We start from the raw sequence: 18,128 nt of genomic DNA on the forward strand, positions 1-18,128 counted from the left end.
AAAATAAAGAATGTTCTTTAGGTGTCACGATTTAAAAATAAAATGAAAACACCAAGAATATCGCTTCATTGCAAGCGGCGATAAACATGAATCTAGAGGGTTGGTATAATTTATGTTGTTTTGTTTAAGTAGGTATCCGGCAATTTTTAATTTATTTTTGAATTTGGCATTTCACAACTGTTAAAGTTTTATGCACTCTAACGGCATATTGTAATTAAATCCAGGAAAAAAAACAAATAAAAGACCATTCAGTTGACGACTTTTTATATGGAAAACCTAATTCGCTTTCCTTGATTAAAGAAGTGCAGTAGGTACCTAAAGAAAGCTTTATCTAGAAGAATATTGTAGATTGAGATGTATAATTTTCAAAAAGACTTTTCGATAGAAATTATGGTAAATTTAGGAAAACTGGGGGATAATGATTTGATAAAACAAGTAATTGATTACAAAATTTTTGTTTTTAATTTGAAGAAAATCATTTAGACCACTCATTATTTTATTAACCTGTTCTTTAAAATAGGAAATAGAGTTGGTTATGTTATTAAAGGATAGCGTAAAGTTTTCATTTTTCTTTATAAGGTGTTTTAGCAAACGAATTGTGCCAAATGTGGAAGTTAATGGCTTGCTTAATTGACATTTTAATAAATTCCAGTATCGACTTTCTACTCTCAACTCGGCGGGTAACCTACCTAAAAATTCCGATGTTCCGTCAAAATGGTGCCAGAAAAAGCGCGTTAAAATTGATTTCATAGCGTTTGTTTTTTATTGCTGTAATAAGTTCATCACAGGAACGTCAACTACAATGATTTTGATACTGACAGGCAAGAGTTAATAGGAAAATACAGCGAGTTATGTTACGTAAATGTATCATAGGCTGGCAACCAGTTAAGGCGACGGGATGTGGTGGGGCGGAGCGGGCGTCCCCTCTGTGCCTGCGCGTCTCTGTAAGAAATGAAATGGCCGACCGAAGTCGCCGGTTGCGGTGCAGACACTGCGGCTCTATAACATGAATTTGTTCCATGTTTTACTTTATTATATTTTTTAGGAAAGGTGTGCTTTGTTTTTTTTTATTAAAATTTATTAAGGTAACTTCTACCTACCAGGGAAGGGTTTCGTCTTTGAGTTAAATTTGTGGGGGAAAAGTAGTTTCAACAGGGGAAATATGTTAAGAAGTGTGAAAGTAATTTTATTTGTAAAGAATACCAATGGTTGTTAGCTCCTGTTACAAGCAAACGGTATTCAATGTGCTACATATACCGATCTATAGATACCACAATCGTCAAATTTTATTCTCATTTTCCACTTAACTCTTTCTAATTTATCTACTTATCTATAATTCTAAAAATAAATTGTATTTAATTTTATTGTGTGAAAGCACGTCTTGACCAATTTGTAAAATCTTTACTTGTAGGTATGGTGTATTTTTTTTACTTACTTATCTGTACTACTACTGTACTACTTTAAGGTTAACGATTTTTTGTCTATAGGTGTATTTTGAACTAAGCCATCAACGTACTATAAGCAATACATCTAAATAGTTCAAATTATTTATTCTTTTATTTATAGGTACGAGTATTTTTTATTGGATTTGCTTGCTGATTTTTTGTAGTTACCTATATGGAAAATAAAATTTTTAAGAGCGACAAATGTAGGTAAAAACACACCTAGAAATCTGTCTGCTCGTTATGCTCTGGTAGTTCGTTTTGCCCCTGTTTCCCTTATTTGTAGAAAAAAAAAATATGTAGATAGGTGCATTTAACGATTGGACACCTAATTCTTCTATTATTAGCTCTGTTGAAAGCGACAAATTTTAAAGATATTCTTCGGTTAAGTCGAATTTTTTTTTGAATTCAGTGACTTATCTATTACCTAAGCACACAAAAAGTCGCAGAAAATGGTTAAGTTTTACTGTGGTGTTACAGCAAAAATAATAAGGATAATGACACTCACAGGAGTTCTTCGGTTAAGTTGACCATCAAACTAACCCGGCTTAAAGAACTGAAATACTCCAAAACAATGTAATTACCAGTGGTTAATGAATTAAAAAAAATAAATTAAATTGAAAACAAGAATTACTTATTGAGTTCTTAACAATAAAACTAGTAGCTATTGATCTGGTTTTCTTAAAAAAGCCGAGTTTTTCAAGCTGATGGAGCAATTTGTAGAAGTAATTGGGAAGTTTGCTGGTACAAGTCGTTTCTAATATAAACCTCTGTAAATATCAAAATGTTTCTTTACTCATTTGGATACCGTCAATAAAGACAATGCTTTTTATGGTTATATGACCGGAAAGATGTATAATTTTTAGTATTATTTTTAATTAATGTGCGTCTTTAAACAACATATTTAAAGCACTTTTCCTTGAAGCTAATTTACAAAAGCGTGTTTACTTTGCAACATTAAATTTAATCTTATCATTTCGAGTAGCTACTCACTTGTTGAAATACCTATGAGTGTACCCATTCAAACTTGCTTCCATAATTTATTCAGTTCACATTATCTTGTCGCATATGTCGTTTAATAACGTCGGGAATTTTTTCTTTAATTTTAACGCTTTAGCGTTTTTGATAGCATCAATTAAAAAACGGCATCGTCAAAAATTGTTCATTTCCGCTTATAAAGATTCCTCCAGCTCCATTTGCACTCATAAAATACTTAAATGATGTACATTATTTTACCAAAACTCGTTCCAGGTGTTTTTTGAGTGCGTGCATGCGAGACTCCCATAGCTTTTTTATCACTGCATCATTTAACTTGAAGAATACTAAGAAAAAAATGAATACTCATTACTTATCATGAGTGTATAAGTATGCAATTAGTAACAGCCAGAAGCAAACACTTGAGTTGATTTTTTCCAAAGGTAATGAAAGGCGAGGTTTTTAAGAGTGTAATGAGGGGAAATCGATTTGCGACACTTTTTTGTAAATGTGTAAAGTGAGCGATTGTGTGGAATAAGTTTTCTTATTGGCTTTAAATCGATCGCCGTTGTGAGAAAAACGGCGCGGTTTATGGTAGTGAGATTTTTCACCAGTGTAATTAATTCTTTTAATTTGATTTATAACGTCTTGAGGTAAAAACTTGCCAAGTCTCTAAGTAGTTTGTGGAGTCGATAGCGATCAAAAGTAACTTACTGAACACCGTTTAAGTTACTCGTCGGTTTATTATGCAGGTCACGTCTGGCGTGTTTCTGGACTGTCATTAAAAGGCATTCGTAATCTATGGATATCCTCGCCGTCGACTCGTTCTGGTCAGCCGTTTCTTCATGTCTTCTTCGCGACTGATTTTCTTCTATTTGGCGTGCATTCGATGCGTGTTCTCGTTGTGCGTATGCTAATGCGTCAATTAATTAAACTATTGTTCTTTCATGTTTCGGGGCGATGGAAAGACATTATAAATTATGTCGATGTATGAGACCACCTGTTGCCGATTTTACATTACCCCACGTTCTCGACCGAAGTTATTGTGACATGAGCACAGGTGTATGTTAATACGGTCTGCCTTATGTGCCGTCAAAAAGGCTGAAATGTATAGTGGCGGTCTTTGTTTTTAACAACGAACACCGCGAAATGGACACGAAAATTTAAATTTGCATCGGCCCGGTTTGACGGTCAAAGCTGAGATAAAATCAAAATTGGGACAAAATCAAACCGACTTTTATTTTCCTGCCTTCAATCGACGCTCATGTCCAGAAAGACATAACTCGTCCGCGATAAGTATCGCAATATAAAGTTACACCATTATTTTATTTGGTCATTATTACAATTTATTACGTAAAATGACTGTGAACAGTTTTACGATCGAGATATCCATCTGAATTTTTATTTCAATTCTTTCCATAATGTGATTACAATTCCAGAAAACCAAGCTGTGTTGTTTAGCCATTTAGTTGCACTGCAAATTGGTGCCAAATTTTCCGCTTAGTGTCTTGATTTGTTTAGCAAATAACGCGATATTTGTAACACAAATAAGCAGTGAAACATGCGACAAGCTTTTGTTTATTTAGTTTACAATTATCGCACTTCTGAACCCACAAATATGTTATAATGGTTTCAACGCTGAAATAGAATGTCAAAGTATCAAAGCTGAATATTAAACTCAACACAGTTTAGAATTATTCCTTTCCACTGAAACGCCGTAGGTATTTGTGTTGGGCAAATTTTATGAATAATAGTTGAGGATGTTTAACGACCCGTATTGACGGAAAATTGTCGACTAACTATGTTAGGGATTTGTTAATTTCGCTGTTTTAACTGGTCTTTCGGGATATTGTATTATAATAGCTTCCATAAAGTGATCTCAAAGTTACTTTATAATTATAAATGTTTCGTAGAATGTGCTCGTAATTGTGATTATTGATATCTTTTTGACTAAGCTGGTGTAAATCACGCTTTTGTGGAAAGTTAAGTTCCGTCAGTTTTTAAGTATAGATTTAAAAAAAATAAAGATGTAATTGAAGTCTGAACGCAGCGAGTAATTAAATTACACAGTTGGGCAGCAGGTAACTGCTTCAATTACTGCGGAAGTCATTATCTTACATATTTTTTAATTTATTGTCATTATTGTAATTTTAAAATCTTGTGCTGTTCTTTGGCCGCTGAAAGTTAAGATCAAACTTTTCCCAATTTAATTTATTTATTGCAGATTAGCGATTCATTTTGGATAAGGTCCAACGAAACTTTCATTTCAAAAATCTGTTAAAAAAGAGAAACATCGACAGCCTGCACAATCATAAAATAGCCTTTCTTGGGACAGTGCCTGAAAGATCAGTTTTCAGGAGAACAGTTAACTTGTGTAATTGTTAAATTTGAAGGAAGCGTTTTGTCGGCTCTGTCCCATTCTTTTGATAAATCACCTCAATCTGTTTCGCTTCCTGTCATTGTTAGCATGCAGCTGTAATTTCGATTTTTGTGGTCCTTATCTGCCACAGAGCGTTGTTAACAAGACGGAAGTGTCATTTAAGCGAATTTTAGCATCGTGTGTGCACAACCTGACTGTAAATCTGTAATAACCTGTCTCGTTGTGTTTGTTTCTGGTTTTACCTTGAATTTACCATTTGTCGTTTTCATCATGCCAAGGCTGGAGAAGTGACATTTTATGCAGTTTCTTTTTGTGGTGCTTGATTTATATGCAAAAATATGTGCGCGACCTTATTAAATTTGATTAAATAATTAGGCAAGCGGACCTTGGGTGATAATAATCGATTGATCTTGGCTGGATGTAATCGGATTGACCTTCAGTGGAATGCGGTGTTAAGTGATTAGATAATAACTTTATTAGCGGACAAATATTTTCTTTTCCTTTCACACAATGCAACTGAAACAATCCATTAGTTCGGGCTTTCGTTACTAATAAAATATTAATTATTGTCACATTGACGCCAGCGAAAATCAAATAAATTTTCATTTGGTGTCGAACATTAAAGTTACACGATATGCAAATATGTACAGTTTAGTATGCATCATTTGATACAGCTTCATAACGATAAATGGAAACATAAAGTTCCAAATGAAAATCCACCGTACGGATTTGGGACAACAGTTGTTTATTTCGCTAGCGAATTGAAGGAAATGCAGCACGATATTGCAAATTATTAATGAAATTGCGATGACACCTGGGGCGGAGAACATCTGCTGCGGCCTCAGATCATATCAAATTACAGATGAAATCAGTTTATTACAACACGAGATTACTGATACGTCAGTATATCAAAAATATTGTTTCAATAATTGCGTGCAACTATCGAAAAATGGTCACCTCGTCATTAATTATCCCAAATGAGGCAACGGTTTCATTTCTAATTAGAGCCGTGTTTGTGCTTTTGAGAAACAAATTAGGTGAAACGGATCGTTTCACGTCTCCGCGATAAAATCTCTCACATATTTCACTGGCTTTTCCCGTTGCTCAATAAATCAGATTAAGCACGAAAAGCGAACAAAAAATTACAATAATCGTGATAATAAATACAAGGCATAATTTCTATTAAACGGCGTAGATCCGATCCCTTTTAATATAGCTTTATCGGTCGTAAAGTTGCCGCTATTTCAGGATCGATCTCCTGAAAAATAAAAAGCGTTCAGGTTGCGAACAGATTTAGTCGAGTCGGACGAGATTCTCCGGAATTATTTACAGACAATATAACAACAGATATTGCACGTTCCGAGTCGTGCTTGACATGAGCGAAACTATGAAAAATAAACTGTTATTTAAGCAGAGTGGGCAAAATTATCGTGAAGATTCACGTCGTCTGTCTGCTAACACGTGCCTTCATTTCTCGATGGAATGCTCTCGACTTGACGGCGGTTATGCGGTTTTGTAAATGCTTGAATTGTATGAAATTTTTGTGGTCGATTGGCATAGCTCCCGGATGCCTAAATCGTCACTGTCAAAATAACGGATAGCTGCTGCGTTGAATACCAGATGTCCTTATGCACATGCACGATAACTATGTAGCCGATTGTGTAAGCGAGGCGCGACGCTAATTTGTTATTAAGCGCTTTGTTTATATTTGAGTCAAGTACTAATTTGTAAAATGCTAAATTGTTGATGTTTTCGATTTTGTTCAACTTTAATTGGATTTACACAAGTTGCAATTGTGGTCTGCGGCGGGGCTAATCATATGGTGAATAAATAACGGAGTGTTGGCAAGAGCCGAGCCAAGAGTTGCTATTTTCAGCAGTAATTGTATGGAAGTAATTGTTAATTACTGTCAATACCTCGTCAATTACGGGAGGAGGATCATATGGCATCTCCTTGATGCAAGTTCCAGGAAGGAGACCTGAATAATAAATCTTTTATTTTATTATTTAACTTGCTCACAAGTGCAAAAATTCATGTTAACAAAGGCCTTTATGTGTGAAATACCTTTGGCTTTACAGATTAATTCAGAGTAATAGTCCGAGGAGCATAATTGTGCTTTGGAATCAGGAAATAATTCTTAAAAGACCGTGTATTGCAGATATTACAAACGGTTAACAATCATTTCAGGAATTTGTATCGACTTTCGTCGTCGTTTTACTTTGCCAAGTCAAGCATTTCTAGCAGCGAATTTTCGGTTAGAATAATCTCTACGTAAATCCACTTTTTACCGTATATTCCAACTCTGCAATTTCGGAGTGAATTTGTATTCATATTTCTGCGATTCAGATAAGCTTCCAATCCAGTCTTTTACATAATTTGAAGAATTGCTAATAGTGCAGCCGCTAGAAGGATGCGAAAATATAGCAACTGGCGAATTCACTAAAATATCGTATATTAAAAACAAAAAATTGTTGTATTTAAAACAGGATCGTCTTACTTTACGAAGAATGCCAATAAAGATGCTCTAAAACTTTAAACAAGAGGGAAACAGTGAGAATTTGTTGCACAGTGAGCCATAAAATGGGCTGGTTCTATATCAATTGAGAAAATGCGGTTGTCACATTTCGCACTCACTTCTAGCGCCTGCACCTCGGCTATTAAAATATTGTATGAGTTTTTCCGAGTTGTTTATCTCTCATATTTTACCAATGAAATACTGAACTCGTGTGCTATCGTTTAGTTTCATGTAAAATTGATTCCATTAAAATTTATTCATACGGTGTTATTATTTATGCATACCTCTACCTATTATTAAATATTGAATAATTGTAAACGACACTCATTCTATCATCAGCATTATGAAAGCAATTCGAATAGCAATATGCGGTATTAATTTATACAATCGTATTTATAATCCCTAAATTATTTATACTAAAATTGACAGTGTTATTTATAACACGCATTTGTTATGTAAAACGACTTTATCGAATTTCCCTCGAGTGTGGCGAGAGCTTAATTCGCGCAAGAGATCTTTGTTATTATTATGAACACCAACGCCGAATTTTTCCGTTTAGTGTCTTATGTTATGCAAAGCGATGCATTAACCTCTAACGGCAGTTGTGGGGAGCTTCGTGAGCAAGGTCTCTGAAACCATGTATATGCAATGCGGTTCCATTTGGGAACATTACGAGCAAATACTCGACTTCATCGTGTTGTTCGTTAAAATTACACCAATTAGCGATCGCCTGTTCACGTTAATGGCCATCGAGTTGGGTTAATTGACTGTAAGCGTCTTTTGCCATTGATGATTCGCAAAAAATTGCCGTGTTTTATGTGTGACGAATTAATTAAAATTCTAGTGAAGGGGTTTTAAATGTCATTGCGTTTTGGAATATCTAGTTTTTGTCAGCCGCATAATATCCATCCATTATCAATGCTAATTGAATAGTAAATTTAAATGGCAAAGTTTCAGCGTTTAATGTATTCGTTTGATAAATAATGTTTACGATTAAGGCGACATAACATCGGAATTGCGTGTTAAGTTTCTCCGTTGCATATAGAGACCGGAATAGAAATTGGTTGCATCACGGTAATTTCTAATAATATAATGTGGAATAATTTCAGGGTAAGTGTTCTAAATATTAGTGGAAAGTACGTTTCCACAAATTACAAAGTCGTGCATTCCACTCCAACAGTTTGAAACTGTAAAACTTCTCGCGAATATAAGTTTTCTCAATATGAGTCTGAGCAAAAGAACAAACAAAACCGCCGTCGTAATTGTCTTTGTTCAAGTTAAACATAACGTTACATGACGGACTGAAATTCGGCAGTAAGGAGAGCGTAACGGCCGAGGATTCCATAAAATTAGATTGCTCCAGCGGCCGTACAAGAACTAATTGCTCCCTCTGTTTATTTAATAGTGTTGTTTACATAAACGCGTTTTTCAATCGGTGGCTAAATTATGCAAACTGGCGAAGAACTCCCGTGATTCACTCTAATCGCATTATTTGCGAACGCAGTAACGGTGCATTTTTTCCTTGCAGGATATTACCAGCCGGCAGGACCATTAATAAGCGTTCCGCATGGGCACACCCAGCAGCAGCCGCCGCCGCCCATCGCCAAGCTTTCGGAGAGCTCGCCGACGTCGGCGTCGCCCATACACCAGCCGCCTCCGGCGCCCAGTTCCAACGGAGATTCTTCGGATAGCGAGGCACGTAATTAAATCATTTTAGATTCTCCAGATACCGAAACGTCGAAATTGACGATAAATCAAAACAATGATGATTTGTTCTCGACGCTTCACTGCGCTCTCGCTTGTGAAATTTCGAAAACTTTTTCTGATATGTGGACGTTAATCGAGCGATTGCCTCATTAGGTGATAATCACGTCGGTGACGGCCGGCAAGGAAACGGTGCCGCCCCCGCAGCAACCGCCGACTTCGTATCGGTATTCACAATATCCTGGGACACCACCGGGATATCCTTACAGTTATCCACCGCATTACTATCCAACTCCACCCCCGGCACCGTCCTACGCTCATCATGATCTGTGTTATTCAACGACTCCCTATTTACATCATAAATATCCACCGACGACCTACAGGAGGTTCTTGCCGAGCACGCAGTATTACGCCCCCAATCCGCCGGATATCTACGCAACACCACCGACAGGACCCTCGCAACAGAATCAGCAGGTTTGCCGAAATTTATAAACAAACGTGCATGTGTTTTTTTATATTTATTCGTGCTTTTTGTCCGATATGACATGCAATGCAGACCAACATGTATTGTTTTTATTTCTTTTATGGAATTTATTGTAGTCGGTCTAGAACTAATTAATCTTTTCTTATCTTGACAAATTTCACGTGCAGGTGTTAAAGTTCGTGAACGATCTAATTTTTTAAACGCTGATATTGTCGCCCGCTGCTTCATATAACTGTATTTCGTTTTCAGTCAAAACAGTCCTATTTGTAGTCACACGAAAGTCACACTCAAAACTTCACGAAAAGAAGCAGCAGTCAATTGTATGCGTTATTTACCTCAAAACGCAAAATAAGCTGAAAAAGTACAGACAAAGTGCTTTGTTTTAATGATCTATAACTCGACAATCGAAAGAGATACCTTTGTTCTGTTTTTAAAAGCTTTTATTTAACTTGATTTTTTTGATAAACAAACAAAATTGTAAAAAAATCTAGCTGAAAATATGGTGTCTTAGATAGGCTCAATAGAAAGTGAACAGCTCTCGTATTATTAAAACATCGTACGAGTATATTATTTGTTATGAGTTAATTTTTCACTGTCGACGTAAAAATACTATTTTCTTTAATCATGAGGTAAGGAAACAAACATTTACATGACAAAAGTTTACAAGTTATTTTTCATATCAACATTTTTCATATTAATTTTTTACTAATATTATGTACAAATTACTATTCTCTATGAAGTTTTCAAAAAATATTGCTAGGTATTTTCGATAGTGGTTACAAAAATGTACCCATTTTTGGGCATGTTTTTAGACATTTATTCAATAAATAAAATAAAAAAAATTTGCGTGTTATTTCAACTCCTATTGTACTTCAAAAAGCAATTAAATATTTTTCTGTTTCTAAATTATTTAAGAAAATCTTTCTACCAATAATTTTTGGCTAAAATGCGAGTTCAGGTGTCACGCTAGTATTTATTGGAATCTCTTCGAACATTTAAAAACTATAAAAATTTATTTTTTTACGATATTCCTCGAATTTCTTGAATAACTCTCGAATCTTTTGGAATGTCTTTTCGTACCTTATACAGTAAATGATAGTTTGAGCGGTTTAAGCGTAAACTGCAAGCGGAAGCGATTAGTGTAAATGAAGACATTAATTAGTGATTTATTTACATCGTCTTTAATTATGTTGTTGTGAAGTAATGTTTACAATGAAGATTTTTTAATTGTGTTTAACTTTTTTTACGATTACAATGAGACAAGACCCAAAAACCGTATTGTCCGTAATAAAGTGGAGATAATGTGTTTTTTTCTTAAACAGTTACGTTTTCATTCCAAATGACAAGTGAATTTACACGTTTTAATAACGAAATAAATGATCCAGGTAGTGCACACCTTAGTTCAAGTTCCGCATTTTTAAGTGTGCTTTAGATGCTAATAAGCATAACTATGTTTGTATTTCATGATAAATGCATATTGATGTCTCTTATCAAATCTAAATGAAGTACAACCTACACTTACTTGTTCTAAGTACCAGTGGAACTATAACCAAAGCTTCGTGATTGAAATTTCTCAGTACCCGTTTTAACAAGAGATCTAAAGTGTTAAAGCGTGCAATCAAACTAATTTAAGATTAAGTGGGCAGAACTCGTATCTTTACTTATTTCTAAATGTAATTTTACGACAGACATCATTAATCATTATAATAATCGTGATTTGGATAAATTATTACTAGAAACACGTTTTAAACACATTACACTTGTGTGACATGAAACTGTAAAAAAGTAAGTAAAAGAATAACACTCGCTAATTGCAATTAGCGGACTAATTAGTGCATCGTTTATTAAAATGAATATATTAAATTAAATGTTGCACATTTATTTCGCGATCGTTTTTTGGCAGCCCTTTTGCCGGCAAGTTGTGACCTCACTTGTACCACTTTTGTCAAGATGATTGAAGAGATTGGAAAGTCGTTTCGGGATCATTTACGGTACCGTTACGGCAAACTGGAAAATAATCGGAATAAATTCTATTATTATGACTAACGCAAGATAATGATATCTGTATCAGCAAACCGGTGTAAGTCAAGTTATGCATCGCCATTTTTTGTTTTTACAGGTAGTGACAGCAACGCCGGTGTCGGCGAGTAGCAGTTCTTACCAGCCGTCTCCCAGTGGCCCTCCTCCAGCGATAATGGAACCTTACCCACCTCCACCTCCCCCCACGCTAGTGGAAACGTACCCGCACCCACCCCATTACTACCCCAGTTACGGTCCCGCGCCCCCATCCTGCTACACCCATCCGCCGGCCACTAGGACCTTACCCTACTTAAGTAAGTAGAATTTTTTTGTTGATTTACCCGGGCTAAGTATCGTTTTGTAGATGCAACATATCAAAGTTGTCCTTGTCCAATGCAATCGTGTCCAAAAAACGTACTTACTGGGCCTCTTACTGGTGATAGTAAGAGGTCTAACATTTCGTCAATCGCAAAAGACTCGATGCCGCTACCACCTGTTGCCTTAGCGTTACCTCTGGAGCCGGCCAGCGCCACAGGCCCTCCAAGCCCTGCCAGAGGATCAGCCGGCATGCCGCCGCCGCCGTCGCCGGCGGGGGCCACCTACCAGCCGCCCCCGCCCGCCCCCAAGCAAGAGGAGGCCACCGAGTGCACTCCCGTCGAAAAGAAACGAAAAGCGCGAGTGGGCAAAGCAATGGTGAGGAACAACATCGCAGCCATCCAACAAAACACGGCGATGTTGCTGATGTGCAATCCCAATCAGCGCAGCTTTCCTGGAGAAGTCAAGCGAGAAATTGAAAGTCCCAAAGAGAAAGAAACCGAAGCTAAGAAGGAAATCTGCTCGGATGAAGACGTCAAAACGCCGAAAATTATCCTGCAAACTCCGGTTGAACCGGAAATTAAAAACATTGAAAGGATACCCGAACCACAAAATTTGAAAAAAGAGGAAAACGTGGAGGAGAAGGAAGAAGGGAAAGTCGAGGAGAAGAAAGTGTTAAAGGAGGAGTTGCCCCCGTGTGTGAATACTGTAGCAGAGAATGTTAAAGTAAAAAACATGAAAAGAAAGATTTCGACTTCGAAGAAAGCCGAGGAAGAAAATGAAATTTCGGCCAAGAAAGTTAAGCTCGAACCGAAGTACCCTAACGGTTCCTACAAGGATTTGATCAAGAAAGACATGAATACTGTGAAGATCAATAACGGGAAAAGAAAGTTGATAACAGAGAACGACGACGGAACCAAGAAAACCAAAACTAAAACAAAGAAACAAACCACGAAGCGAAAATTAAGTTCGGCGAAGGAAGAAGATTCAACACCAACCAAGCGTTTGAAGCAAACTAAACCCCTCACTGCAAGCAATCAACAAAACTCCAAACACTATTCTAAAGAAAAAGACAAGAACAAAACGGAGCCGGTGTTAATCGAGAACAAGGAGCCGCAAAAGAAATCGGCCAAGAAGCTTCCAGTCAATTCAAAAGCAAATAAGAAACTCGCTCCCGCCATTTTAGACTCTTTGATAGCGAAAAACAATATAGACCGGACAATTGACAGTGTGATAAGTGAATCGTCAGTGCGGACAAACACAAGTGCTTTAAAGACAGTTGATAAGTGTGCGAAAACAAAAGAGCCAGTTTTAAATAATAAAAAGAGTACAAATAAAAACGGACAAATTAAAAGCAAAACAGTCGAGTGTCGGAAGAGTGTGGTGACGAGGAGGAAGTCGAAATGCAAGGAAGTGCCACAAGCCATAACGAGGGTCCCGAGGAGGTCCTTGCAGATGCCCAGGTGGTCCAACGGCTGGACGTGGGAAGGGGAACCGTTCGAAACAAAGGTTTTTCTAAATGTAAGTTTTTATAAAAGAAAGTTGAATTTACGGGTGCGGGTCAATACGGTCGCAGGATATAAATTTAAATGGCGATTTGTCAGCCACCTCGGCATTTTCCGATTGTTATGATTTATTTCGGGGATTGTGAAATGGTGCGAATAAAAAAAGAGACAGTTGAACGCGATTATAACTCGTGTTATAATTCTTTGATAATGCCATGTGTTTTGTGGCTGCGCTCCATTCGTTCTTGTAAATACTTTGTTCAAATGTCATATATGACATTATCGGATAATCGAAGACGGAAGTGTAGTTTACTGGTATGCTGCTTATGTATTTATCTTCGAAATTATCTCGGTTACAGTTTCCAGTTACATATGTTCGTGTTTCATCTAATTCGTTTCATATTATGCTGGAAAAAAGTAACAGACTGCTCAGCTGCGACAATAACGAGACGAGTTTTTGTATAAACAAATTAAAATTTACAAAAATTGTTTACTTGTCTTCAAATTAATACTATTCTTTCGTCATTTTCTCCTGGTTTTGTTTCTAAAGCTTATTTTAATTTATAGTAGAGAAATTTTGAGAAAAGCTTTATTGTTTTAAAAATTATTTCTCTTGACCGTTATCACTTTTTATGCGAGAAGAGATAAAAACTTGATGATTTCTATGCATTTTTCCTATGATCAGGGTTTTTTTTTAAGTTTGGTCTGTCTGGAGTTAAGTGCTCTCCAGGTTTTCCGATATGAGAAATTCAGAAAACTAAATCGAATATGAAGATACGAAAATATGGATTTTCTTTATCAAGGATTTTCCGCTGGAGAAAATCAAAGAAAATAACGGGAAATACAATAAATCGATGTATTATTTTCAAAATTACTTTACTAATTTTTGACATAAGCGAGAAGAATTTTTCATTGTTCAAACTTTAGTAAACCATTTATTTGTGGCTATATTTTCTTTGACTTTTTTATTCTGTTTCTCGTTTTTTTATGATTATTGTGTTTCTGTTCTTAGTCAGAACAGATTTCTATAGACACGGTTTCGTAACAAAACCGCAAAACTTCTGACTTCTGTTCGAAATAAGAAATAAAGTTGGAAAATATTGAATAGTCTGCAACTCTGCACGTTTTGGTAGACATTGTTCTCATGCTTCTCAGTATGCCAGAAAAAAGGTTTTGTTAGAAATAAAGCGTTACTTTTCTGAAGGATTAAACAAAAAAAGTCTCTAAAAGTTGAAAAAATCTTTTATTTTCTTTTTTGGAAAACATACATTGTCTAGAAACAGTTTCTATACATGTCTTCAGACAGTCGCTTTTCACTACTTTTCCAACCTAAGAACGTAAAAAACATAAGAATGTGGTGAAAAGAAAAATCATTTTCAGACCTTTCATTGGAATTGTTTGAAATCATTTCAATAAATAATCTCCTTCATCTAAAGGAAGATTTTGACGTCAGTCCGCGTAATTATCAATCTATTTTTTTAATCTGATAAATTAATGTGGTAAATAAAAATTTTGGAATGCTTTAAATTGAATTGTTATTTTTTTGGCTACTTTATTTTGCAAGTATTTATGTAGGTAAACTATAATTCTATTTTTTATGCTTACCTATTTTTAGCTGAGTTATTTCGTGCTATAATAATTAATAAGCGATGGAATTTTTTTCCTTAATTACCTAATTAATTTTTAAATTTTTTTTAAACTGCTTTTCGGTTGGGATATGTTTTAAAAAACGACGAAAATTGTGTTGTGACTTCAGATTTAGATTAAACATTAATTGTTTGTGTGATGTGGATCAAGTTATGGGGGAATTGTCTGTACATTTTATTGCTTTTTAGAGCGACGAGACGACCGTCGTGCGAAAATGTTACCCGGCGATGAGGCACGAAGAGGGCGACATAATCGAGGTGCGAGACTGCGTCCTCCTGAAAGCCGGTCCAAGAAAGAACGATTTACCTTTCGTGGCGAAAATCGCGTACTTGTGGGAAAATCCCGAGGACGGTGAGTTTCTCTCATTTCTGTGAAAATGCGTTTCTATTGTTGCGCTGACAGGTGAGATGATGATGTCGCTACTTTGGTATTACCGACCTGAACATACCGAGCAGGGTCGAACACCTGCAGACCAACCCGATGAAGTGTTTGCTTCAAGACACAAGGACTCGAACAGCGTCGCTTGTATAGACGACAAGTGTTACGTACTTACCTTCCATGAATATTGCAGGTATGGGGTATTAATTAGAAAGGAGAATAGCGTACGATTGTGTTGATTATAGGTATCGCAAGGACTTGCGGAGATTGGAAGAGGGGATCGAGGAAACATCGCCTTGTATTCCCACTCCGGAACCATATCCCAGGTGTAACAGACAGCCGCCTTCCCCCATTCAAGTGTCATCAGACATGGTCTTCTTTTGCCGAAGAGTCTACGATTTTAGGCAGAAAAGAATAGTGAAGAATCCGAGTTAATTTTCTAACTCAACTCTCCAATGTTTATGTTTTTTAACTTATTTTTGTTAATCGTTGGTTATTGAAATTTTATGTGAGAGACGCGTTGCTCTTGTTTTTGTTCTACAAACTGAGTCGAGAAACCATCTAATCAAAACTTTTATAAGTTTTAAATATTCCAAAAACGAGGTTTTTATATAGAGTTAAGGTACAGTCAAAAGGATTTTTTAAAGAAAACGTTTTTCGGTCTTTCAGAAATAAGACATCTAAATTTGATACGTATACATATTGTTGCATAAGAAGAAAAGGGAACATTTGTATTATAAAAATTAGTTATCAATACTGTTGTATAGAAAATAGAGATGATTATATTATATATTTAACACAAAGGAATCATATTTATAATTAGTCTTAGTCATCGCTGGTGTAAAAGGTGTGTGCTTTTATAGATTGTAGAAGTGTTTCGTCAATGTCGTCTCTTCAAATATTTTGTAATTGTTTAGCTCTCGCATAAGTAGGAAAACAGTCAGCAGTTACTTTACAAAGAAATAATTTACGCTGAGAAGAGTACAATGATAGTCAGGGTTTGTACCAGAATTTTTTCCATCTTTGACAAACCAAATTTTCGTTTTTAGTGTCGTTCATCATTCGTACTTCTCTCACAAAGAAAATACTAAAAATCGCGTTTTGTAGTCGCAACTATTTTCTTATTTGTTATGTATTTTTAGACACAATTATAGTACCTACTTATTTTTTCTAGTTTCATTATTTCTACTTTAATTTATAAATAATATATTATTTTTTAAGCTCTTAGAGCCCTAAATCGATTAATTTTAAATTGTAGCCAAAGTTAACGTTATTATTTTATGATTATTTATTGTGTTTAAATATTAAACTATTTGTATTGGTATCTTACATGTTTATTATTCACCCACCCAGTTTTATTGTATCTTACGCCTTTTTAGGTGCCTTCTCCAATACCTCCAGGCATAACCACTCGGCTTCATCATTGTGTCATTTCTCTATTACATGTTCACCCATTCAGAATAAATGTGTGAAGAAAAACGGCTAATATTTCTTTTAACCACATCTTTCAGCATTAAAAAATTATGCCTCTTTGACAATTCTATTAACTCACTTGTTTGTGTCCCTAAATTTAATCCAGAAACAATGTAAAAACTAAAAGACTTCATACAAAAGGTCATTCAAGCAATCGCTTGTTCTTCCATTAGGCGGCGTGTGTCGTAATTTTAAGCTGAATGGATGCCTTCTAACATTTCTAACTTGTGTTTTAAACACAATTTGCGTAACAATGCCTGACGCAATAAACTCACTTGTTTTAGCAAGTCAAGCTAAATCATTTTTCTGACTGGAATGTTTTCTCTGAATATTGATAATAAACGTATTATGTAAGAACAAAAGACGTAATAGCGTTATCTGAAAATGTTTTTTCGTTGGGACTAATCTCGTTTATCTGGAAGTTTAGTTAAAATCTTTACAAATTGTAACACGAATCTGACGGATGCTAAGTTTAATTTTTAAACATATTTCATTCTGAATGTAAATAAATATTTCCACGAACATTTTGACATTAAATTGATACAAAAAAAGGTCAGTGTTAATTTGGAAGTCGGTGGATGTTTATTGGAGTTTTTGACCATTTTTTTGGATGATTTGAAATGTAATTGCGGATATCTTGCAATGTTTGAAGAATTGTTACTCACCACAGATTAATTTTTAAACAAGAAATTGTTCAAGATTAATTATTTTCTTCCAAACTCTTGCATAAACCATTTGCTACACTTTAAATTGACTCTGCCTAAATTAATAAATAATAATAATACACAAAAAATCGATGTTTCCGGTTAGAATAAGCCTTTTCAGCCACTTTTTACTTGGTTTTTAACTGTTTTAAAATAGTAATAATAATAATAATAATAATAAAATTATAATAAAAAAACATATTTCGAATAATATTTGCAGTTTTGGGCACTTCCTAAAAAATTCTTGCTTTTTTTCTAAGCAGAAATTTTTCTAAAATGAATCACTTCCTTCTAAACCAGTGCATTAGAGATAGAGATAGAATTTTTTCCAAATTGATTAATAAACCGTTCGCTACAAGATAATAATAATAATAGCAATAATAATAAAATAACATGCTTTTGACACACATCGGGCAATAACTTCGTAACAATTAAACCTAATTCTAATAAGTTTATTGTCATTAGAAAGTTTTTTCATAACATCTTTTAAGTCATTGTTCTCCGATTAATAGTTTTCAAGAAAATTTCAAATAAATTTAGCGAATTTCTCGACGCCAATCGATTTTCCAAATTATTTATTCTACATT

At 35.2% G+C, this 18,128-nt stretch overlaps 1 protein-coding gene across 2 annotated transcripts in view; it reads left to right on the forward strand.

Annotated features, from left to right (window-relative positions):
• Hers (Histone gene-specific Epigenetic Repressor in late S phase) overlaps positions 1 to 16,688 on the forward strand; it is a 64,097-nt gene extending 47,409 nt beyond the window's left edge. For both annotated transcript variants that reach the window (XM_015979349.2, XM_001815999.4), the window contains 7 exons: positions 8,841 to 9,007; positions 9,173 to 9,490; positions 11,620 to 11,833; positions 11,884 to 13,355; positions 15,175 to 15,337; positions 15,389 to 15,557; positions 15,610 to 16,688. In XM_015979349.2, coding sequence (XP_015834835.1) covers positions 8,841 to 9,007; positions 9,173 to 9,490; positions 11,620 to 11,833; positions 11,884 to 13,355; positions 15,175 to 15,337; positions 15,389 to 15,557; positions 15,610 to 15,799 — 2,693 coding nt within the window. In that variant the 3' untranslated portion in view covers positions 15,800 to 16,688. The remainder of the gene's footprint in view (positions 1 to 8,840; positions 9,008 to 9,172; positions 9,491 to 11,619; positions 11,834 to 11,883; positions 13,356 to 15,174; positions 15,338 to 15,388; positions 15,558 to 15,609) is intronic.
• Positions 16,689 to 18,128: the final 1,440 nt, after the last annotated feature.

Source organism: Tribolium castaneum, chromosome 9 (assembly GCF_031307605.1).
Source record: "Tribolium castaneum strain GA2 chromosome 9, icTriCast1.1, whole genome shotgun sequence".
NCBI lineage: Eukaryota > Metazoa > Arthropoda > Insecta > Coleoptera > Tenebrionidae > Tribolium > Tribolium castaneum.